General features: G+C 39.8%; 1 protein-coding gene across 2 annotated transcripts in view; it reads right to left on the bottom strand.

Annotated features, from left to right (window-relative positions):
* The window catches only part of PRDM10 (PR/SET domain 10), a 101,960-nt gene that overhangs the window by 53,689 nt on the left and 22,339 nt on the right, over positions 1-25,932 (bottom strand). For both annotated transcript variants that reach the window (XM_025928351.2, XM_086678666.1), the window contains exons 2-4: positions 11,623-11,810; positions 9,191-9,355; positions 7,130-7,189 (exon numbers count right to left, since the gene is read on the bottom strand). In XM_025928351.2, the coding sequence (XP_025784136.1) occupies positions 7,130-7,189; positions 9,191-9,355; positions 11,623-11,691 (294 nt within the window). In that variant the 5' untranslated portion in view covers positions 11,692-11,810. The remainder of the gene's footprint in view (positions 1-7,129; positions 7,190-9,190; positions 9,356-11,622; positions 11,811-25,932) is intronic.

Genomic DNA, 25,932 nt, shown 5'->3' with positions numbered 1-25,932 from the left:
GAGACTATAAAGGCTGGAGAGGCTGTGGAAAAACGGGAACCCTCTTGTACTGTTGGTGGGAATGCAAACTGGTACACCCACTCTGGAAAACAGTGTGGAGGTTCCTCCAAAAAATTAAAAATAGATCTACCCTATGACCCAGAAATAGCACTGCTAGGAATTTACCCAAGGGATACAGGAGTGCTGACGCATAGGGGCACTTGTACCCAAATGTTTATAGCAGCGCTTTCAACAATAGCCAAATTATAGAAAGAGCCTAAATGCCCATCAACTGACAAATGGATAAAGAAATTGTGGTTTATATACACAATGGAATACTACGTGGCAATGAGAAAGAATGAAATATGGCCTTTTGTAACAATGTGGATGGAACTGGAGAGTGTTATGCTAAGTGAAATAAGTCACACAGAGAAAGACAGATACCATATGTTTTCACTCTTATGTGGATCCTGAGAAACTTAACAGAAGACCATGGGGGAGGCGAAGGAAAAAAAAAAAAAGGTTAGAGAGGGAGGGAGCCAAAACATAAGAGACTCTTAAAAACTGAGAACAAACTGAGGGTTGATGGGGGGTGGGAGGGAGGGAGGGTGGGTGATGGGTATTGAGGAAAGCACCTGTTGGGATGAGCACTGGGTATTGTATGGAAACCAATTTGACAATAAATGTCATATTAAAAAAAGAAAGAAATAAATAAAATAATGTAATAAATAAAAAATAAATAAAACAATTTTCAACACATCAATTAGCGAGAACAGTATAATAAACCTCATGCGCCCATCACTCAGCTTCAACAATTATCAATTCAACGCCAACCTTATTTCAGTTACCCTGCCACTCACTTTCCCCCTCACTAAATTATTTTGAAACAAACTTCTGACAGGACACGTTTTCATCTATAAATAAATGGCTTAGTAGATATCTCAAAAAGAAAAGAACTTCTGTATTGTATGCATCATTCCTTAGTAATATCAAATATGTAGCTGGTGTTAGAATTTCCCCAATTGTCTTACACTGCTGCATTTTTTTAAAGTTATTCATTTATTTATTTATTTTGAGAGAGAGAGAGAAAGAGTGGCAGAGAGAGGGAGACAGAGAGAGGGAAAGAGAATCCCAAGCAGGCTCCACTCAGCACGGAGCCCAACTCAGGGCTGGATCCCATAACCATGAGATCATGACCTGAACCAATAACAAGACACCGTGGGGCGCCTAGGTGGCTCAGTCAGTTAGGCATGCGACTTTGGCTAAGGTCATGATCTAGCGGCTTGTGAGTTTGAGCCCCGCATTGGGCTCTATGCTGACAACTCAGAGCCTGGAGCCAGCTTTGGATTCTGTGTGTGTCTCTCTCTGTCTCTCTCCTGCTCGTGCTCTCTCTCTCTCAAAAATAAATTTTAAAAATTAAAAAAAAAAAAAAAAAAAGAGAGAGACGCCAAACTGACTGAGCCACTCAGGTGCCCCTCATGCTGCTGTTTTTGAACAGTTAGTTTGTTCAAATCAGGACTCAAGGTCCACATATCACATGTGAAGGATATGTCTGTGAAGACTCCTTGAATGTGTAAATTCCTGTTCCTCTTCTTTTCCTTCACAATTTACATGTGGAAGAAAATAGGCCATTTGTCCAAAGATCTTCCCACAGTCCAACTACACTGACTGCATCCTTTTGTGTCTTTCACTTGTTCCATTTTGTCTACTGTGCTTCCTCTAAGCTGAAAGTAGAATCTGGAGATGTAATGAGATTCAGGTGTTCGGTGTTGGGGGAGGAACACTTCATATGTTGTAAAATGCAATAGGAGGTACACAACACCAGGAGGCCTATAATGAATGGTTCTCTCTTCTCAGTGATATTAACTATGTCCAGAGGGTTAGGTCGAGCCATCCATTATAAAGTGCCTCATCAGCTTTTTCCTGATGCTTTCAGACTATTGTTGATGATCATTGCCTAGATCCCCATTTCATTAGGAAATGAAAAATGGTGATATTCCAAGCCAATCACCCTCTCTTTATTTATTAGTTGGAATGCTCCTATAAAGAAATTTCCCTCAAGTAATTATTTACCTGAGTGCATTCAGAGAGAAAGGCTGGATTCCTTTCGAACATTTACCAGTTTTTCAAATAATGTGGTCGTCCCCAACATCCTCAAAGAGTGACCAATGAGTTACTTCTTTTACTATTTAATGACCTTACAGATTTGAAATATATTTGATGTATTTCAATCTATTGTTGATGCTTTCCTTTTTTTACAGGTCAAATGTCCCATTTTGACATTTTCAAGCTGGATTGTGAGTTCTTTCCACAGGACCCCAGAAGTTTTCACTACCTTTCTTGCATTCTGACAAGACACTTGAGGCACATCTTGTATATTTCCTGTCCCAGAGCTTGAATCTGCCATTTCCCTTTTATTGGAAAATTGTATTAGAGACCACACTGGCTCATTGTTACTGGATTGATGACTCGGGCTAAACCTTTTCAGTGGTCCAAACTAGAAAACATGTGTTTTAAGAGAAAACACATTATGAGTTTACACAGACATTCTAATTCAGATTTAGCATTCTGGGATTTTATTTAACTTGTTTGATTTTTACATCTGTATCTTTTTTTCACTTTTACAAAAAATCTTGGCTCTTAAATAACTTTAAATATGAATACCTCTAGTCTCTATCATTTCTCTTTGGGGAATTTATTCTAAGGAAATAAGTGGATATGATATCTATGGCAATGTTCTATATAGTAGCAAAAAAAGAAAATAACTTACATATAAAACAATAAACAGAGAATATAAATAATAGAATGCTATACAGGGGCACCTGGGTGGTTCAGTCAGTTGAGCACCTGACTTTGGCTCAGGTCATGATTTCATGGTTCATGAGTTCAAGCCCAACATCCAGCTCACTGCTGTCAGCACAGAGCCTGCTTCAGATCATCTGTCCCCCTCTCTCTCTGCCCATCCCCCACTTATGCTCCCTCTCTCTCTCTCTCTCTCTCTCTCCAAACATTAAACATTAAAACATTAAACAAACATTAAAATACATATATATATATATATATATATATATATATATATATATATATGCATGCTATACAGTCAATAATGACAATGTAGCTTTTCAGGATGCTATTAAAAGAAAAAAATCAAGATGAAAGCTACTTCTGTTTTCTCTTCTTTTTTAAAAAAATGAGCTGTAATTGACATATAACATTATATTAGTTTCAGGTATACAACATAATGATTTGATATTTGAAAGTCATTTTAAAAGAAAAAAATTGAATACTCTAGTTGAAAACACCATCGACTACTGAATAAATATGCAAAATCCAAACAAAATATTAGCAAACCAAATTCAGACATATATGAAAAGGATCAAGTAGAGTTTATTCCAGAGTGCAAGTCTGGCTTAATTTGTAAACATCAATTAATATAATTCACCATATTAACAGAAAAGAGGAGAAAAATCTCAACAGATTCAGAAAAAGCATTTGAGAAAAGTCAACATCCATAGGGGCGCCTGGGTGGCTCAGTCTGCTAAGCATGTAACTACTGATTTTGGCTCAGGTCATGACCTCATGGTTCCTGAGATCCCTGCCACGCCAGGCATGGAGCCTGCTTGGGATTCTCTCTCCCTCTCTCTAAGCCTATTATGTGCTCTCTCTCAAAATAAATAAATAGACATTTAAATATATAGATTTTAAAAATCCTACATTAAACATCATTTTTAATAGTGAAAATTTTTCCTTTGAGACCAGGAAGGGAAAAAAAGAAACCTACTAGCACCACTTCTGTTCAACAATGTATTAGAGATCCCAGCCAATAGATGAAAAGGGGAAGAAAAAAGAAATAAAATTAAAAGATATAAGGTTTAGGAAGTATCGGAAAGAAAGAAAAGTGTCAGTATTCACAGACAACATGACTGTTTGTTAAGAAAATCCAAAATAAAAGTTAGAAAATGAAAACTTTAGAGGCGCTTGGGTGGTTCCTTCGGTTAAGTGCCCGACTTTGGCTCAGGTCATGATCTCGTGGTCCATGAGTTTGAGCCCCACATTGGGCTCTGTGCTGACAGGTCAGAGCCTAGAGCCTGCTTCGGATTCTGTGTCTCCCTCTTTCTCTGCCCCTCCCCTGCTCATACTCTGTCTCTGTCTCTCCCTCTCTCAAAAATAAACAAACATTTAAAAAAATGAAAACTTTAAAAATTATACCACTTATAATATCATCAAACACACCAAATATCCAGGAATAAGTCCACTGAAGGATGTGTAAGACTCACTACTCAGAAGATAGTTTTTTAACTTTTATTTTAAACTTAGGGATATATCATGTCCGCAGATTGGAGGACTCAAAACTATAAAGATGTCAATTCTTCACAAACTGATTCATAGATACAATGAAATTCCAAGCGAAATAAATCCTGCAGGACTTTTGTGGACACTTCCAGTTTGATTCTAACATGCATGTGGAAAAGCAAGGGGCCAAGAAACTCTTGAAGAACAAAGTGGAGAAAGGATCACACTCTGGAATATATATTGTGGTATATTCATAAAACCGAATACTAGATGGCAATAAAACAAGAAGGAAACAAAACCCCACAGCTTCAACACAACAACAACAACAACACAACAACACAAACGGATCTCTGGGGGCTTATGCTGAACAAGAGAAGCCACAAAGAAAGGAAATGATACTAAATGGTTCCGTTTATATACAGTTCAAGACCATGGAATATTAATCTCCGATGTTAGCAAGCAGGCGAGTAGTTACTTTGAGGAGGAAGGAACAAGAAGTGATTAGGAGGAAGCATGAGGTTGGCTTTCAGGAGCTGGGAATGTTCTATATATCTGTGTGTTGGTTATACTGCATGCTTACTTCACAATATATCAGTGTGCTATATGCTTACAATCTTTTGTGCTTTTCTAGATGTATGTTGTTAAGTCGGACACAAAGGAAACTACACAATAACATGGAAGATAACAGATATAAAAATGATTATAGAGAATAGATTAGGTACAGAACTAGAAGAAGAGTCAATATACTTGTGACTGATGTTCCTGAAAAGTAAACATATCAAATGAAACTGAAAAGATTTTCAAAAGTCTGATAAATGAAAACGCTCCTGAAATAGTCTTAACCTATACATCTCAAGGACATACACTGTATAGGGAAATTCTGATTCATATGCTGGCGAAGTCATTAGACTTCCAAGGAAAACTTCAAGGATAAAGTATCAGATAGGCATGAAGACAGAGAAGGAATGAGGAAAATAATCAAAATTAGACTCAAGATTTCTACAGATTAAATGCCAGTAGAGAATGCAGCTAAACTCTAAATAACTGTGGTTAGTGAGCAGGACATAAATATATGAGTCACAATAATAATGCACCTGACACAGAACAGTGGTGAGGACACTGGGAGGAAGTGTCAGCGTCAGTGATGCTCTTATCACAGCAGGAGCCAAGGACAACACAGGGCTAGAGCTCAAGTGCAGTCCAGGAGAACATGATGACTCCAACCTCCTTTACTTTCACCTCAGTTTTATTTTCTTCTGCTCAAGTCAATTTAAGTTTAAAGCATTTAGATTCGTCACAGCATTTAGGGCACAATGCCATTTCTCCCCCCCCCCCCCCATGCCTGTTTATCTATTTGTATGTCTAGAAGGATGTCTGGAATAATAGTCACCAAATATTAAGTTAATGAGGATGTTTCTGGACAGAATTTTTTTTTATGTACTTCTTTTTTTTTGTTTTTGTTTTTTGTATTGCTTCAATATTTTATGAAAAAAAATTCATTACCCCAAAACTGAGTAAATGAACTAATCACCTAGGAAAGACAAAATTTTTTTTTTCTGCCAAGTTGTCAAAACTAATTAAATCTAGCCTTTGCTTGCTTGATGGAATCAATAAATACAGAAAAGGACATGATTTGTCAAGAATATACCTTATTATTTTAAAACTATTAAAATAAAATAACTCTGCTATGGACTGTGTCTCCCCAAAATTTGTATGTTGAAAGCTAATCCCCACACCTGAAACTAATATAACACTGTATATTAGCTACACAGGGAATAAAAATAAAGAAAGCTAACCCTTAATGTAATGATATTAGGAGGTGGGGCCTCTGAGAGGTGATTAGGTATTGAAGGTAGAGCCCTCGTGAACGGGCATCCCCAGACACCTGGAGACTTCTTAGCCTCCAAAACTGTGAGAAATAAATTTCTGTTGTTTATAAGCCACCCAGTGTATCATATTGTATTTCAGCAGCCTCAACAGATTAAGACAAATTCTCATTCAAGTTCACAGACACCACAAAATTGCAGATTATTATCAATCAGGAATAAATTCAACTATAACTTAAATGACAAAGACTCCTAAGAATTCTTTCTAGATTTCATAAATAACATTAACAAAACTACTGTTCATATTTCAAATGGAAGTATCTGAATCATCTACTAAAAGAATTTAAATGCACAAAGTGCTTACTAATGGGAATTTACTTCATAATCACTCATGACACTCAGTAGTACCGCTAAGTAACAGTCACGCTAGCCAACATGGAAATAAAACCATTTGGATCCATAGCTCCTTTACAGTAAGACTGAGGGGTATCTAGCTTCTATACCTTCTTTACCAGTTTCACAATCTGGAGGAAAATAAGGAAGAAATCCCTCAAAGTAAAATAGAACATACTAGAAACATGGATAAAAGGGGAAAAAAACATTTTAAAATAAAACCAAGAAGGATCTCAATTTTTCAGAAGCTAGGATGAGAAAGGGTGCTATCAAATTTACATGTAGAAATGTTTTCCCTAATATTTAAAAATAGGAAAAGTACCAAAATGTTTCCAAATTTCCAAAAAGAGACATTTTTTAACTCAGGATTATTCTTTGGAACTTGAATCAATATCTTATTGATAGACTTAATTTTCACATCTTCCTGATGAATCATTTTCTTATTACCAGACTATTTCAATATGTACTGATTGGAATGTGTTCGGGCTATGTTTTGCTTTGTTTTCATCAAAGGAAGTAGAGACCATTTGTAACACATAAGAAATAGACAACCAGAGAATGCACAGCATAGGGTGGGGGAGGGGGGCACATTCCAGGGAACGGTAAACAATAAAAAGGCAAAAAAAGCAACTCATTACCTGCTGAGCTGTAGCATCCTGCTGGACATAAGCTACCTGCCCTGGGTCTGTAAACAGAGTCTAGGCAAAAAAACAAAACAAAACAAAAAACATATCAATAAATCTTTAGACAGCTTGCCTGCACAGGAAAAATTCTTGACAGGCTTTGTTCCCATGTAGCTAGTAATAATCCTTCATTAATAAAGAAGATAAAGATAGTAATTGTACTTTTAGCTAAAGCCTTTCATTCAGAGGGCTCCAAAGAGATTGTATAAGTTAACCATCTCAACTAGCTAACATACTGGACAATTTTACTCTTAAGCGAAATCTCTCTTGAGGTTGAATGTCAGCACTAATTAAAAGGGCATGTCACAGAAACGTAAAAGACATGGCATGAACAAGAGTGCATACGTTCACACATGACACTATACATCACAGGAGGAGACTCGTGATTAAGCGAAAATGGATAGAGACACAGACACACAGAAAACTAGTATATACACAAGGACATTTTTCAAACACAATGCATGCTCATTAGCAAAAAAGAACGAGAAGGAAAATAAGTTGAATTTAATGTTCCACAGATTCATCCCTGGATAAAGCCAGTAAAATCATAATTTTGAAAAGTTCTCATTATAAACACATAATAATTTGGGTCATGATACAACAAAGCTAACTAGGGAAGGAAAATCTTCAAAGTTATTTTAGCCAGGGCACCACAAAAAATCACCAATCCAGAAAAGTTTTCTTTCCTCTAATTTGTTCAAGCCTTTAGCAAACCTAGGGGAATAAGAACTGTAGTTGAGTTTTGATTCCAGAGGTACACATAGGAGAATTTCAGCCAGTTGTAAGATTTCTTAGACTTGGTATTTAAAACTTATCGTTAAGTCAGGGGGGCACCAGCCTGGCTCAGTCAGAAAAATAGGTGACTCTTGATCTCAGGGTTGTGAGTTCAAGCCCCAGCTTGGGTGTAGAGATTACTAAATTTAAATAAACTTAAAAAAATTATCATAAGTCAAACATCTAATTTTTCTAGTAAGTCAGACATTTGTACTTTTCTTCATAATCAGACATTTAGTAACATAGTAATAAACTAAAGTTGGGCTCTTTACATAAACTATATGACCTTATTTTAATATAGTTATGTGACTAAAACGCAGCAGAGGCATTCTGAAAGTACCATCTGACTATTTGGTCATTTCACCTTCATATAAATTTGAAAGGTATTAATTAGGTGGGCCCTATTTCTTCTTTAGAGTGACTAGAATCTCTTGATTAAATATTGGATGAGGGTAAATTTTTATTACCAGGATTCTACTATAAAAGTATGGAACTTTTTTGTAAATATATTTAGAAGTGCTCTGTGCATTCTAAAGTGGTAACATACAAACTAACAATTAAATATTTGTGGGGGTTTGGGGTTTTTTTTGTTTTTTTTTTTTTAAAGATTCTATTTTCAAGTAATCTCTATACCCATCGTGGGGCTCTAACTCACAATCCCAAGATCAAGAGTCACATGCTTTTCCAGCTAAGCCAGCCAGGTGCCCACCCGCGTATATATATGTGTCATGCATTTGGAAACTAACACCCCAAGTCACTGAGAAAAAAAAATAAAAGTAATTCTAATTGTGCAGCATTTACCTTTGCTTCCATCACAGTTCTACAAATCAGTAAATTAATAAATAGTAGTTAATAAGCTAGTAGGACTTTTTGCTTACACATTTAACTGAAATAGTCTGTATGGTTTTCACTGATCTGTCTTTGATTAAGCTATACGAAACTAAATGCCATTTTTGACCTGGTTCTTGATACAAAGAAAAGTAACAAGTTGAGAATCAATAGTGACTGGGACAAGAACTCATGGGAAGGCAGTGCTCTAACTCCTTATCACATTTAATTTAAATAAACAAAGCACATCTTCCTCTGCCAAGATAGTTATAAGCTCCTGAAGAGCACAAATCTTATCTGAAGCATATCATACATCACCACACCTAGCACAGTGACTGGCAGAGAATGAACACAGAAGTCACTGGTGAGTTAACCAATTAACAAACGAACTACAAACAATAATCCTTCACATGCCTGTGCAGCTTCCACAGGATGGATGTACACCAGCGTATGCTCAGGACCGTCCACTGAAGCGTAGGAGGCACCATCTGCCGTGTATACCACCTGCTGGGGTGGACGAACCTGGTCATCGGTGTAGACAATCTGAGCCACAGTTCCAGCGTCAGGAACAAAGTGCACCTGGGGCAAAAAGCAGCAAGTAGGTAGAAAGTGTCCTTGTAGAACAAAACCAATCTCACAAAGCTGTATGGCTGACCAAGCACAGTACACGATTGCATTTCTAAAACATCCCCAATGAAAGAAGAATTGATACACCTTCATCTACACTATTAGTGACTTGGAGACAGGATCCAATGACCTTGTTGTCAGATCGTTTACTGCTTTATATTAAGCAACTGATATAAATCTCTCTTTGCCTCGAATGTCCAATGCAGACATCTCTTTTGGGAGTCCTGAGGGGGCAGTTAGCTAAACCTGGAAATGTGACTGAAGATTCCTGGTTGTCGATATGACCAAAATACAAAATACAAATTATTCTGTAATATAAAAAAATGTCAACTCAACAGCCAATGGCTCTCAACACAGCATAAATATCATGCTTTATAACTAACAGTGCCTTTCGGGAGACACATTAACACAAGGTCACTTTCTTTCCTACATGTTTTTTCACAGTCCAAGTCTATATGGACACATGTCAGTGACCGTTTGCTAAATCAGTGAGTGTAACTGAACTCTTCCTTGCCAGAAAGGAAATTCTAATCAAGCACTTTCAAGGGGTTTTGGAAAACTATTGCAGTTATCACCAAGGTAAGTAATTTTCTATCTACCAAGAACTAAAGCAGAAACTGAATTCTATAAAATGCTTTCTGAGTAGTCAGCTTTGGAGGTTTGAATTCTTGAAGGCTGGAGCTTGGCACATAGCCTGATGCCTGATATTGAAGGTATGGAAGCAGATGGCCAAGTACACATTTTGGGAGAGAAATAATTTATGTGCTGATACTGAAGTTAGGTTGGGATCTTTACTCTTATATCATCTTGGCTTCAGACCTAACTTGTTTTCTTCCAGTGTTCTCCAGTGGAGAATAGTAGATTCCAAAGATGAAATAAGCAAATTTAATCCCCAGAAAGAAACCTGGGGACCAAATACAATCAAACCATCAGAGAAATAAAACAAACCTCCACTTCTATACTCAGTGATTAGTCCAGTTTCTACACAAATTTGATTGTCTATGAAGATATAATTTGTCTATTGGAAGAATTAAGCTTATAACATATTTGCAGTTTTAAGTGCTACATGATAATTTTGTGACTTTAGATTTGTTCATTAACATCAAAACTTGGTCTCCATCACTCAGCACTTTGCTAAATCAGAGTTCTTGGCTAGGAAAAGAATCAACTGAGAAGGGGGACTTCAATGAGGGGTGTTGAGCTCTACTATCTGGTTACCTACAAATGGGGACCCTGTTTCTGAATGGACTACATTTTTGTTTATAAACAAAATACACCAAAATGCATAGCTACATGAAAGTTGTCTTCAAAATGTTTTCTATGAGAAACAGCAGAGTTTTCTCAGTTATTCCGCTAGAAGCATCACTAGAACATTTTTTTGTTTGTTTGTTTTTAAGTATTGAAGATCAACTTTATTTATTGTAACATTTGTCATGCTACTTAAGCTAAATGAAATGTGTATATTTAAGGATCTCAATGTTAACTGCCTGATTTTGATTATAATACTAAGGTTATGTAATTTAACAAAACACTGAATTAAAATTGCATATTTATTACAATGCTTAAAAATCAAGTTTTATACTTTGGCCACGTATGGTTCCATATGACTGCTGACTGTTCCCAAAATTCAAATCCACACCAAAAAAGCAGACATTTGCCTTTGCTAAGAATATTCAAAAGAACATGCAGCTGGCTATGATCACAGTCCAAAAGGCAGTGATCATCCATTATGGCTACATTTTAGTAAGTGACTAACCTCCAAAGAGGTTGACTCAATGGGACCACTTTCAATTAGACCTTTACATTCTGAATTTGAAAGAAAAGAAAAAGCCACTCTACAGACATACTTTGTGCTTCATTACACGTGAAGAATCAAAACCCTATAGGAGATAACATAAAAGAAACACTACAGTTGGAGGCTTTCAGTGCCAATAACATAAAATAAAACAGTGAAACAAAGTATGACGATAAGTTGCAGAAATGGCAGAGAAGCCTGTGGGGGGGGGGGGGGTCACAGAGCTCCTCTAAATCATAGTGACTCACACTGATGGAGCATTCAAAGTGCTAAAACCCTCCTTATTCCTCCTGTGCAAGTCCTGTGTGCTGCTCCCTCCCAGCTACTCATCCCTACAGAGAAGCTGCAATTTCTGTAGCTGTCCGCAAACTGTACCCAGCTGAAAAACTGTTATCAGTACCAAGCTGGAAAGGCCACTCTTCACCTGTGCAGCATTCTCTTCATGTTCTGCAGATGTAGACCACACGTGTGAGCTGTCATCTTTGGAATCCATCCTTCCCCCTACTGGACAGCTCCACGTCCAGGGCACCTAGAACAGCACAGGGTGGGGGACAGTCATCTGTCCACCACGCGCGTGTTCATGAAGGACAGAAAGACCTCTCTGCAACGTGCCTGAAAAGAGAGAGAAAAGGAACCACGTCTTTAAATAGATAAATGCATTTTAGTAAATTGCAGTTTCAACCACAGAGAGAGAGAAAAAAGGAGCTTTGTAAAAGATAACACACCTGGACAAAAAGGTAAAAATGGAGAAATTATTTATAATGATAATACAATGTATTGCATGCTTGCTATGTTCTACACACTCATTAGATAGGTGTAACCCTCATTTAAAATACTGAAGGTCTGGGGGCGCCTGGGTGGCTCAGTTGGTTAAGTGTCCAACTTCAGCTCAGGTCATGATCTCACAGTCTGTGGGTTCAGGCCCCACGTCGGGCTCTGTGCTGACAGCTCAGAGCCTGGAGCCTGCTTCGGATTCTGTCTCCCTCTCTCTGCTCCTCCCCTGCTCGCTCTCGCTCTCTCTCTCTCTCTCTCTCTCTCTCTCCCTCTCTCAAAAATAAATAAACCCTCATCAGGGAAATACAAATCAAACCACACTGAGATACTACCTCACGCCGGTCAGAGTGGCTAAAATGAACAAATCAGGAGACTATAGATGCTGGAGAGGATGTGGAGAAACGGGAACCCTCTTGCACTGTTGGTGGGAATGCAAATTGGTGCAGCCACTCTGGAAAACAGTGTGGAGGTTCCTCAAAAAATTAAAAATAGACCTACCCTATGACCCAGCAATAGCACTGCTAGGAATTTACCCAAGGGATACAGGAGTACTGATGCATAGGGGCACTTGTACCCCAATGTTTATAGCAGCACTCTCAACAATACCCAAATTATGGAAAGAGCCTAAATGTCCATCAACTGATGAATGGATAAAGAAATTGTGGTTTATATACACAATGGAATACTACGTGGCAATGAGAAAGAATGAAATATGGCCTTTTGTAACAATGTGGATGGAACTGGAGAGTGTTATGCTAAGTGAAATAAGTCACACAGAGAAAGACAGATACCATATGTTTTCACTCTTATGTGGATCCTGAGAAACTTAACAGAAGACCATGGGGGAGGGGAAGGGGAAAAAAAAGTTACAGAGAGGGAAGGAGGCAAACTGTAAGAGACTCTTAAATATTGAGAACAAACAGGGTTGATGGGAGGTGGGGGAGAGGGGAAAGTGGGTGATGGGCATTGAGGAGGGCACCTGTTGGGATGAGCACTGGGTGTTGTATGGAAACCAATTTGACAATAAATTATATAAATAAATAAATAAATAAACAAACAAACAAACATTAAAAAAAAATTTTTTTTAATACTGAAGGTCTGGAGTGCCTGGCTGGCTTCAATAGCAGAGTACACGACTCTTGGTCTTGGGGTCATGAGTTCGAGCCCCATGTTAGGGGTAGGGTTAACTTAAAAAATAAATAAATGAATGAATAAACACGGAAGGTCAACAATGTGGAATAGAGAGGCGAAAAAAGCTAACGGTAGCTCTCTTAGCTCTGCTGATAAGGAGAATGAAGTTCCTGGATGGTAAACACAGATAAGTGATGGGTTCACATGCACTCCTGAATGCTGCACGGCCCCAGCTCAGCTCTCCCCTGCACACTTGCTTAAACACTGACCTCCTATACCCCCTACTTGAAATGAATAGCAGAATCATAAAAGTCACAAAACAAGGGGAAAATGGCAGGCGAGGAGGGCTGAGTTTTCTGAGTTTTCTAAGTTCACAATTAGGTGAACACAAATGTAAACTGTTTCCCATTTGGTCAATACAGGAGCAATTAATGAACAAATCACAAGCCTTACTAAACATCAACATGCACTAACTCTGCATCTTGAAACCCTATTGTTTTCCAAAATAGGCGTTTTAAGGAAATCAATCTTCTTGGGGTGCCTGGGTGGCTCAGTCACTTAAGTGTCCAACTTCAGCTCAGGTCACGATCTCACAGTCTGAGTTCAAGCCCCACGTTGGGCTCTGTGCTGACAGCTCTGTGCTGACAGCTCCGAGCTTGGAGCCTGCTTTGGATTCTGTGACTCCTTCTCTCTCTGCCCCTCCCCCGCTCACACTCGGTGTCTCTCTCTCTCTCAAAAATAAACATTTAAAAATTTTCTTTTTAATTAAAAAAAAAAGGAAATCAATCTTTCCTTTTCATAATGATAAAACACTGACATGTTAAGAGTCACGTGAGATTTGCTGTTTAATAGGGCAGCTGTGCCTGATATACATCCTCCCACCACCCCATGAAAGTAGCATACGTAAACAGAAAAGGTTAAAACTGTTCAGAACACCATTAAACCAAAGGTAAGGAAGACCAGATCCAGTCAGAATTTTCCCCATTATCAATGGAAATAAGCCAAGAAGCACATTCTTAGATTGTACATGCTCCAGCCTCTTAACCAGAATAAGACCCAAAGAAGAAAGAAAGAAAAGACGGGAACATCCAATGTCTGGGCCTTACTCCAGAATACAGGAACTGCCACATCCCAACCACCTGGCAGCCTCTTCCGACCTTCTGAGGAGACTGTTCCTGCTTCATCTCAGCACTGTCAGCCTTACCCCCACAGAAACCACACCCACCACACACAGTCACCCCCCATACAGCCTACTCTTCTCTCCATCAGAGGGTACTAGAAACAACACCCACATCTACCAACAGGTGCATGTACAAACAGAGGGGTTTGGGGAACTTTCTCATAAATGGAAATGTTCTTTATCTTGTATCTATCTAGACTGGTGGGTAGTTACAGAGGGAATACGTGTGTCAACAGAGGAGCCTGGGTGGCTCAGTCAGTTAAGTGTCTGACTTCAGTTCAGGTCATGATCTCACAGTTTGTGAGATCTAGCCCAGCATCCAGCTCTCGGCTTGGATCTTCTGTCCCCAACCCCCTCTCTGCCCCTCCTTGAGGGTTCTCTCTCTCAAAGTAAATAAATAAACTTAAAAAAAAAAAAGTCATCAACCTATTCAATTAAAATATGTGCAAATTAGGCTGGGTGGTTCAGCTGTACGGAGAGCAGAGCCTGGTGCCTGCTTCAGATTCTGTGCCTCCCTCTCTCTCTGCCCCTCCCCTGCTCCCTCCCTCTCTCTCTCTCTCTCTCTCTCTCTCTGTCAAAACTAAATAAACATTTAAAAATAATTTGTTTAATATATGTACATTATACCCTAAAAAAGTTTATTATTGTTTAAAAAAAAGCATACTTTCCTTATATAACAGTGCCATTTAAGCATGTATAAAAAGACATTCAGGGCAAGCTATACAATATGTGGCTTATAAGTCAACAAAGCTGTTTTTTTTTTTTTTTTAAGTTTATTTACTTATTTTGAGGGAGTGTGTAAGCACGGGAGGGACAGAGAGAGAGGGAGAGAGAATCCCAAGCAGGTTCCATGCTGTCAGCCCAGAGGCCAATGTGGGGCTCAATCCTACGAACTGTGAGATCATGACCTGAGCCGAAACCAAGAATCAGACATCTAACCGACTGAGCCACCCAGGCACCCCACCTGTTATTTTTTTTAAAGGAACAAATATATAAAGAAATCTAGGACTAAATGTTATCAAAGATATAAAGATCTACATGAAGAAAACCATAAAATTGTATAAGAGGATATAAAAGGCTCAGTATTATAAAATCACAAAATGTTCCATACAGGAAATATTTTTTTTTAATAGTTTGACAGAATAGCTGCAAAATGGTAGAAAGAATACCTGTATTTCTTCACTCAGACTCACCAAATGGTAACATTTTACCCCATTTACTTTACCATTCTTTCTTTTATTTATTTTTTTTTTTAATTTTTTTTTTCAACGTTTATTTATTTTTGGGACAGAGAGAGACAGAGCATGAACGGGGGAGGGGCAGAGAGAGAGGGAGACACAGAATCGGAAACAGGCTCCAGGCTCTGAGCCATCAGCCCAGAGCCCGACGCGGGGCTCGAACTCACGGACCGCGAGATCGTGACCTGGCTGAAGTCGGACGCCTAACCGACTGCGCCACCCAGGCGCCCCTTTACCATTCTTTCTTTCTCTCTCCTCCCTCTTTTGCTTTTTACTTGAACTACTTGAGAGTAAGTTGCAGACAATGCCACTTTACTACTAAAATCATAAGTGCCTATTTCCTAAAAATGGGAATCTAGTTAATGTCTTTTATGGTGAAAGAAACAACTTTCTTTCTGGCCCTGGATCCAATCTGGCATTGTACACAGTGCGTTCAGTTGTCATATCCCCCTATCCCCTCTGATCTGGAACAGTCCCCTAGTCTTTCTTAGCCATCCATGACCTTGACATTTTTGAAATGCACAGGCCATTTATTTTTCAGGCTGTTCCTCAATTTGAGTTTGTCTGATGTTTCTTCATGGTTAGATCCAGGATATGTATTTTTAGCAGGCGTACCACAAAAGAGATGCTGTACCCTTCCTATACAGGAATTTGAGATATTTTTCTCAACGCGGTTCATTGATTGCACAAATACGCAAGTACATACTATGCCAGGCACTGGGATGGAGCAAGGACGAAGGCAGGCTTATCCCACACATTCGTGAAACATACACAGCCTTGAAAGCCTTTCTGTATTTGTTTTCATTTCTAGGAAGGAGCTTACTATTTGAAATCCAAATTCAAGACACACAAAAGGTATATAGCAGACAATCTCCCTACCTGGAATCCCTTAACCACTCTACAGAAGTAACCTATATTACCAATCTCTGTCTATCCTTCCATAGATATTTTATGCATGTACAAACAAAAATAGAGGGGTGCCTGCCTGGTGGCTCAGTCAGTAAAGCATGCAATTCTTGATCCCTGGGTTGTGAGTTCAAGCCCCACATTGGACATAAGGCTTGCATACAAGCATACATACATACATACACTCTCTGCCTCTCCCACCACAAATGACAGCGTACTATTGATTCTATGCAAAGTAACATCTCTTCTAAATTACGTTTATTCCACATAATGCCCTACCTTTTATATTGTCCCACATCTATATGTCATTTCCTCATTCTTTAGCACAGCTGCATCATTTCATTATATAAATATATTCTAATTCATTTAATCAATCTCTTTTTTTTTTTTTTTTTTTTTTTTTAATTTTCTTTTTTAACATTTATTTATTTTTGAGACAGAGAGAGACAGAGCATGAACGGGGGAGGGTCAGAGAGAGGGAGACACAGAATCTGAAACAGGCTCCAGGCTCTGAGCTGTCAGCACAGAGCCCGATGCGGGGCTCGAACCCACGGACCGCGAGATCATGACCTGAACTGAAGTCAGCCGCTTAACCGACTGAGCCACCCAGGCGCCCCTAATCAATCTCTTTTCGATCAACACTTAGGTTATTTCTTTTTTATTATTTTATTTTTTTATATATATTTATTTTTGAGAAACAGAGTGAGACAAAGCATGAGCGGGTAAGGGGCAGAGAGAGAAGGAGACACAGAATCTGAAGCAGGCTCCAGGCTCTGAGCTGTCAGCACAGAGCCTGATACGGGGCTTGAACCCACAAACTGTGAGATCATGACCTGAGCCGAAGTCGGACGCTCAACCGACTAAGCCACCCAGGCGCCCCAACACTTAGGTTATTTCTAATCTTTTACTATTACAAGCAATACTGTGATAATAACTTGGACACTGTTTTACATTTGTTCAGATCTTGAATTCCTTTGAAGCCTCTCAGGGAAGATGCTGAATCATTTAGAGAGGCTGTCTGACTCGTAAGTTGTTATTAGTTTTCAAATTCCAACTGTGGCACACGGTGAGTGAGGGCACAGGGGACACACAGGGAAAAGTCCTTTGAGCTGTGCAGAGGCAGTAGTCAGTACAAGAACACAGTGGTTAAGAGCTTGGGCTCTGGACCTGGATTTGGGTAGCAATTCTGAAACGTAACTGACCTCACACAGAACACAGAAGTTCTCTAAATTCCATTTCCATCTCTGTAAAATGGGAATCATAAGGTTATTGAGAGAATGACATGATATAATAAATGTGAAGTGCTTATTAACACAATGCCTCTATATAACACTCACATATTAGCTTTAAAAAAAAAAAAAAGGTATTCAATCATGTTTCTATCAAATTGTCTGGCTCTCCAATCTCAACTATTAAGTTCTTACAGGCCAAGGAATGTGTGTGCTCACGAGAGGAACTCCAGATCTGCCATGTGCCAGGTACCCAATGATCTGTATGGAGTGTTCAAAGCAATTCCAGTGTGCTAGGGAAAACAGGACACCTGGTCCCAAACGGGTGCTCAAGAAGGGGCTCAGAGAAGAGGGCACCTGAAGGAAGGAGAGGAGCAGAAAAGCAAAACAGGAAGGGACAGGACATTTGCCCCAGACTGAAACATCTTGCTTCTAATCTTACCCAAATAAGGGAGTAGACATTACACGGCATAAAACACCAGTAAGCTACACAAGGCAAGGATAAAGGGCAGAAAAAAAGGAAATAACTACTTAGCAGATGTGGAGCAAAACAACGCAATAGTTAATCTACACGTAGGAAAGCTTGCCAGTAAAATTTAGCAACGAGGATGTGAAATACTGCTCACAGTCGCATTTCCCAATAATTTTAGAATACCATTAGCAAATAAAGGAACCCAAGAGGGTGAGAACTCTTTAATTCGGAAAGTGTCCGGAATCCAAAGCAGTCCCTAGATTACCCACTTGGTAGTTCTTGTTCTTTAAAATATAGTCATAAACCTATTCAGCTTCTGTAGCTACGAAACTACTTAAAACACCAGTGTGACATTCCATAATTACTTACTGTTTAATAAATTGCTCAAGAAAACTAAATTCTAAAGGGTGCCTGACTGGCTCAGTCAGTAGAGCATGTACTCTTGATCTCAGAGTGGTGGGTTCAAGCCCCACATTGGGTGTAGAGATTACTTAAAAATAAAATCTTTAGGGATGCCTGGGTGGCTCAGTCGATTAAGCATCCGACTTCGGCTCAGGTCATGATCTCAAGGTTTGTGAGTTTGAGCTCCGCGTCGGGCTCTGTGCTGACAGCTTGGAGCCTGGAGCCTGCTTCGGATTCTGTGTCTCCCTCTCTCTCTCTGCCCCTTCCCCGCTCATGCTCTCTCTCTCTCAAAAATAAATATTTAAAAAAAATTTTAATCAAATCTTTAAGAAAAAAACCACCTAAATTCTAGACATGACTCCACTACTAAGTAACTTTATATCCCCTATTATCAGTGTCCCCATTGTAAAATGAGAGTGTAAAGTGGTTTCTAAAGTCTAGTCCTGCCTTAAGCTTAGAGGGGAGGGGCATCTGGGTGGCTCAGTCAGTTAAGCATCTGACTCTTGGTTTCTGCTCAGGTCATGATCTCACGATTTGTGTGTTCAAGCCCCTCACTGGGCTCTATGCTGGCGGCTCGGGCCCTGCCTGGGATTTTCTATCCCTTTCTCTCTGCCCCTTCCACCCTCACACCATCGGTCTCTCTCTCTCAAACAAATAAATAAAAACTTAAAAGAAAACAGCTTAGAGGGGAAGCAGCAGAATGCAGAAGAAAATCCACAGAATCCCAATTGAACATCCTGGCTCCCAGACTGGCTCAACTGTTCACAGGTATATAACCTTGGCCAAATCACTTACTGTCTGCCCTCAATATCATCATATGTAAAATGAAGACAGTAATCACCTCCTAGAGTTATTATAAGGGTTACATGATATATGAAAAACTTCTAGGCACAAGATCTAGCACATAGTAGTGTCCAAATATGTCAACTTTTATATCTTACAGATGAGCTATAAGACTTTCAGAATTTTCAAAACATTTCATGTATTTTTTTAAACCCAGAAATTGATCCAATAACATATGCCCTATATACAAATTTCCTGGATAGTAAGTCTTCTCAGATTTGTTTTCCTTTCTTATTTTTAAAAGCTTATTTTTTAATATTTTATTTATTTGTTATTTATTATTTTTTGAGAGAGAAAGCCCATGCAAGTGTGGGAGAGGGGCAGAGGAAGAGAGAGAGAGAGAGAGAGAGAGGAGAGAGAATCTTAAGCAGGCTCCACTCTCAATGCAGAGCCCAATGCGGGGCTCGATCCCACAACCTGGGGATCAAGACCTGAGCCAAAACCAAGAGTCCAATGCTCACCCAACTGAGCCATCCAGATGTCCCTCCATTTTTATTTATTTTAACTATACAATCCATAGAGTCCTGTTGATCTTTTTTTTTTTTAATATTTTATTTTTTTAAGTAGGCTCCTCACCCAACATGGGACTCGAACTCACATTCAAGGTCAAGAGTCACACACTCCACTGACTGAGCCAGCTAGGTACCCCCCTTGTTGATCTTGATTTATCTGAGATGGGGAGGAAGAGTCCAGGAACTACTTTAGTGCTGTCCAGCAGCCTGGTGCTGACAGCCTCCTAGCTAGCGATGGACATCCTTCCATTCCTCACCATTGTGCTTCTTCTAAGGCCTGAAAGAACTGGTAAACTACACACTACACTTTGTCTAGAAAATTGTCACCCATCTTCCCTGCTTTTACCCATTGTCCAAAATGTATAGATTTCATTTCCAGGAAAATAGGACATGATTGCATCTGTATCCTCTCTCAAAAGACTTTATTCAACAACTATTTATTAAGTACTTAGTAAATGCCAGGTACAATTCTGGGTCCTTAAGACCTGGATGGCTCAGTTGTTAGGCGTCCAACTCTTGGTTTCGGCTCAGGTCACAATCTTGTGGTTCATGGGTTCAGCCCCACATCAGGCTCTGCTCTGATAGCACGGATCTTGCTTGGGATTCTCTGTCTCCCTCTCTCTCTGCCCCTCTCCCACTCATGCATGCTCTCTCTCTCTCTCTCTCTCTCTCTCTCTCTCTCTGTCTCTCTGTCTCTCTCATAAATAAATAAATAAACATAAAAAAAAAAGAAACATCAGTGTATCAAAAACAAAAACAAGGACACCTGCGTGGCTCAGTCGGTTAAGCATCAGACTTCAGCTCAGGTCATGATCTTGTGGTTCATGAGTTCGAGCCCCACATCAGGCTCTGTGCTGACAGCTCAGAGCCTGGAGCCTGCTTCGGTTTCTGTGTCTCCCTCTATCTCTACCCATCCCCTGCTTGTGCTCTGTCTCTATCTCTCAAAAATAAAAATAAACATTAAAATAAATAAATAAATAAATAAATAAATAAATAAATAATCAATCCTTGCCTCCTTGAAGCTTCTAGTCTAGTTATTTTTTCTTGAATAATGTTGTATAGTTGAAAGTATGAACTTTATAATCAGACAAACCTGGGTTCTACTCTCCCAAATCTACCGGGTGCTTAGTAGCTCTGACGTTAGTAAGCCACACACTGATCCCCAGTTTTCTCATCTGAAAATCCAAATGATCTGCCCAGCATGGTTGTTGTTGGAATTAACAATCTATATTTTGTCAAGCCTATAATGCATTTCCCCCCCCATTTTAACACTTCTGAATCCATTTTACAACCGTTGTGTCCTGTGGCCACTATCTTCCAGGTGGCAGTCAGGATGTGGATGCCACTGCCTGCTTGTGTGTGACCTTGCTCACAGCCATTCATTAGCTCTGTCCTCGCTTCACTGAGTCATGATGTTGTCAGCACTGGACACCCTGAGTCTAACTGCCATTTTAAATGTCTTCAAAAAGATTACACTATAATTTGGCATTAAAACTGAAAGGCATGGGAACAGCAGCTAAGCATAAATCTGATTAGGGAAGCAAATATTCATCACTGGGAAAATAACCTTAACAACCAAGGGCCAATATAGGACCTGGGGAGACAGTGATGGCAATGAATATGCACTGTTATTACTGAGATACGGACAACACTAGCCTGCCACAGATCGAGTGAAAAAACACTGGGATTAAAACTCCCAGAATGGGTACTAGGTGCTTGGAGGAGATTCCTGGAGACAGTACGCCTTCTTTTAAGAAATACTGCATCACCAACACTTTTGATGACACAGAGATACATCAATGACTCTGAGTCAAAAAAGATTCTGAAGAGTCAGACTCTGGAAGTGATAAAATTGGGGGAATACCTTAATCAATTTATTTCACTTACATTTTTCCCTTTTATGTGTGCATAAGAGCAACGTGATAAAAATCCATGTTTAAATAAACCTACAAGAGCTCTTTCAGTAAGTATATAATAAAAATTCTAAGCGGCAAAAGCACTTGTATCAGAGTTTAATTGGCAAGGCCTTTTCTTTTGTAACAATACATAAAGCAATTACGTATCTTACCATAGACATCTTAGATTCAATAAAACATGGTAACACTTGGGATAACATAGCATAATGATGAACATTCAAGAAATGGCAGCAATATTTTTTCATGCTTTGTGAACATCAAACACATAAAAAGGTGAGCAAAAACCCTGCTCCTGTAGAATTCATAGTCTGGTGGAGGAGACAGGCGGCCCAATTCCCAGCTCATCCCAGTAATACTTGCATGAAAAACTGACCACGCTGAAGAGTAAGGGGAAGGAAGAAGGAAAGATACATGCCTGCTGTTCCAGCCAGTTCACTAATAAGGTTGGGTCTAAACAGGTCAGTGGCGCGTGCTACTGTGCCCAGCCTCCCCAAATGCCTGCCCTCCTCCTACTTCCTAGAGTTCCCATCCTGCCATTCACCCCTGAGCCATACCCCTCATCATCCACCAGCCTAGTTCCCACCACCACTGGGCCTAGAGCGCTAAATGAAGCCACTACTCTAGAACTGCCCAGGACTTAAAGTTGAGAGACTCTCACTTCATCACCTGAATGTAGAGGTGTTAGACAAGGCACAGGTCTGCCTTCAAAGGTAGATGTGTACCTAAGATAAGGGTTGAACTATAAACACAATTTCACTTTAAAATGTTGTTATACAGTGGCGCCTGGGTGGCTCAGTTGGTTGAGCGTCTAACTCTTAATCTCAGCTCGGGTCACAATCTCAGTGTTCGTGGGGTGGAGCCCCGCATCGGGCTGTGTGCTGATGGCGTGGAGTCTACTTGGCATTCTCTCCCTCCCCCTCATTTTCTGCCCCTCCCCCACTTGCACATAAATTTCTGCCTTTCAAAATAAATAAACAAAGAAATACATTTAAAAAATTTTTAATGTTGTTATACATAGTTATTGGGGCACCTGGGTGGTTCAGTTCGTTGAGTGTCCCACTCTTCATTTTGGCTCAGGTCACTATCTCATGGTTCACAGGATCAAGCCCTGCATCAGGCTCTGTGCTGACAGCTCGGATCCTGCTTGGGATTCTCTCTCTCTGCCCTTCCCCCCACCTCCACCATACATGTGCTCTCTCTTTCTCTCTCTGTCTCTCCCTCTCTCTCTCTCTCTCTCTCTCTCTCTCTCAAAAATAAACATTTTTTTAAACTAGAAAAAAATTAAAAATAAAAATAAAATGCTGTTACACAGAGAGATTAAATTCCATAGGATTATTGGTACATTATTAAAACTCAGAAACATTAAGAATTCAACAGCGGTTTCTGTATTGGCCTGGCACCTTATGTGCCATCATTATTCATACGGAAAGAGCTGTCCCACATTCCAGACAGTGCACTTACAAATTAACTTTCCTGGCTCATTACAAACTGACTAATTATCATAAACTGCTGGCTCCTTCCCTGAAATCCAACACTAGACACACCATAGGAAGAAGCTAGAGGGAGACTGACAGATTTGCAAAGTGAACATAAAAAGTGTGAGAAATAAAATGGAGGAAGCGGAGTCTCAGTCCGGAGAAGGAGCTGTGGATGGGCTCATGAGGGGAACAGAAGGGGACCAGTCACCACAGAAGGGGAGGAGGAGGCAGAGTGTTTGTGTACATCTCGCCCTAATATTTCCCTGAGCTCCCACTGCCCACGTTGTACCTATCATCACTGCCACACAGGAACACAGGAGCCAGCCCGGTGCTGCCAGAGGTGAGGAATCCTCAAGGTAGCACAAGAAGGCTGGGTGGCAAACAGAGAGACCACAGGCCAGGCAGGAGACTGGCTAGCTGCCTCCCCTCGGGGTGAGGACAGAAGTGTGCACAGACAAGAGGTTCTTCTGGGGCAAGCAGAATGTGGCTGGGCCCAGAGGCTCGCTGACCTGATACACAAACAACTGCTTATGGTCATTGTTTGATCTTTCACCTTTCTTTGAACGAGTATGAACAGCTACACGGTGATTTCAGCTGACCGTTGTATAAAAAGATCATCCCTCAAGAATGTTCACATAGAGGGGCGCCTGGGTGGCTCAGTCAGCTGAGCGTCCAACTTTGGCTCAGGTCATGATCTCCAGTTAGTGAGTTCGAGCCCTACATTGGGCTTGCTGCTGTCAGTGTGGATCCTGCTTTGGATCCTCTGTCCCCCTGCGTCTCTGCCCTTTCCCCACTCCCTCTCTCTCAAAAATTAACATTAAAAAAAAAAATAGAATACTCACATAGAAATTAGTCTCCACTTAAAGGAGAGCTGCTTGAGCTTGCTTTAAATTAGTTTCCATAAACACTACAGCAACTGGAATAGGAACTCAGATTTGCTGTATTTCTAGCAGGGCAAGCTTTGGAGTCAGATAGCCTGGCTTAGAATCTTGGATCTGCCACTTAGAGCTTTTGACAATTTGTTTACTGTCTCTGAGCTTCAGATTCTTCAGCCTTAAGGACAAAGAATAAAGTATATTAGGTATTTAATGATAGATAACAATTGTAACTAATGTATGTAATATAAAAACACCTTTGCGTCAAGAAACAGAAAGGAAACCCTTCTAAAGCCCTATTTAAGATTAGATTCTACTTGATAAATGAAAAAAGTGACTTCACTCTATGTATAGAGAAAAAACATGTTCAGTAAGGCACTAAGTTATAAAAAGGGAGCAAGAAGATTATAGGAATCCAATTCTATGACATAGAATAACAGAATTTCAGAACAAGAAGAGAAATTCCAGGCCCTTGCCTCTCAAATATGTTTAAAAGATCTCGGGAAATCAATGTTCTTGGCTGAGTACCATTAGATATTTATACATTTGTTACAGAATAACAATAGCTAACATTTGTAACATACTTACTATGTGCTAGGCATGTTCTAAGCACCTTAATATGCATTGATTCATTTAATCCTCACAATAATCATGAAGTAGGTATGTTATCATCTCCACCTTACAGGTGAAGGACTGAGAAAGAGGTTAAATGCTTTGTCCAGGCAACTGAGCTAGTAAGAGCTAGTGAGAGTAAGTAGGAGAGCTCAATATGAGCTTGAGCGATCCTGCTGCCAAGCTCATGTGTTTGGCCACTATTCTACACTGTTTCTCATCCTATAAACTAAGAACACTTCACCTGTGTTATGATTCCAGCACAAATAACTCCATTACATAAACTACATAAAAATCATATCTGACCTCACTTTATAATTTTTTCAAAAATGATCAAATAGGACTCTTGATTTTGGTTCAGGTCATAATCCCAGGGTCATGGGATGGAGCCCCATGTCCGGCTCTGCACTGGGCATGGAGCCTGCTTAAGATGCTCCCTCTCCCCCTCCCTCTCCCCCTCCCCCTCCTCAAAGAAAGAAAGAAAGAAAGAAAGAAAGAAAGAAAGAAAGACCTATCAATTAAGCAGGACTAGGGTTCCAAGTTTTCCCCGATTTTTTTTTTCTTTTTGCCACTTTTTTGTGACCTCCTAGTGCTGGCTAAGACAACTGACAGAAACAGCAACAAAGGGTTAATGAGATTTCATGTGGTAAAAACTCAAAACTAAGAAAATTGTACCCTTTATTTTTATTTAAAAGAAAGAACACCTTGGTACAGCTGTAGAGCACTAGTGTTGGGCCAGAAGGGGCGGGGTGTCGGGGAGAAGTTTGAGAACCACCCATCTGGAGCAACTTCTATTTTGTAGATGACAAACTGAAAAACCAGAGATTAGGTGCATCACTTCAAGTCACACAGCAAATAAAGAGCGCAAAAAGCAGAGCCTGTGACTTGTAGGGCTCTCACCCCTCCACCCCTCCACCCCTCCACCCCACTGCCCCCACTGGACTGAATGTGGAAAAGATTTAGAAGATGCTTTAGGCAGAGATTTCTTACACTGCCTAAAACTGTTTATCTTAGCTTTCCTTTTTTTTTTTTTTAAGCTTATTGTCCTTGACTCCCCAGTTAGAGAAACCTTCCTAGTAAAGATGAGTAGAAGACAAAAAGCAACTTAGACATGGATTACACTCCAAACGGTGGTAATTTAAATTGATGGACAATGCTTTGTGTAT

The sequence above is a fragment of the Puma concolor genome, chromosome D1 (assembly GCF_028749965.1).
Source record: "Puma concolor isolate L17-30 chromosome D1, mPumCon1.1.hap2, whole genome shotgun sequence".
NCBI lineage: Eukaryota > Metazoa > Chordata > Mammalia > Carnivora > Felidae > Puma > Puma concolor.
This window is presented reverse-complemented; position numbering and strand designations above follow the sequence as displayed.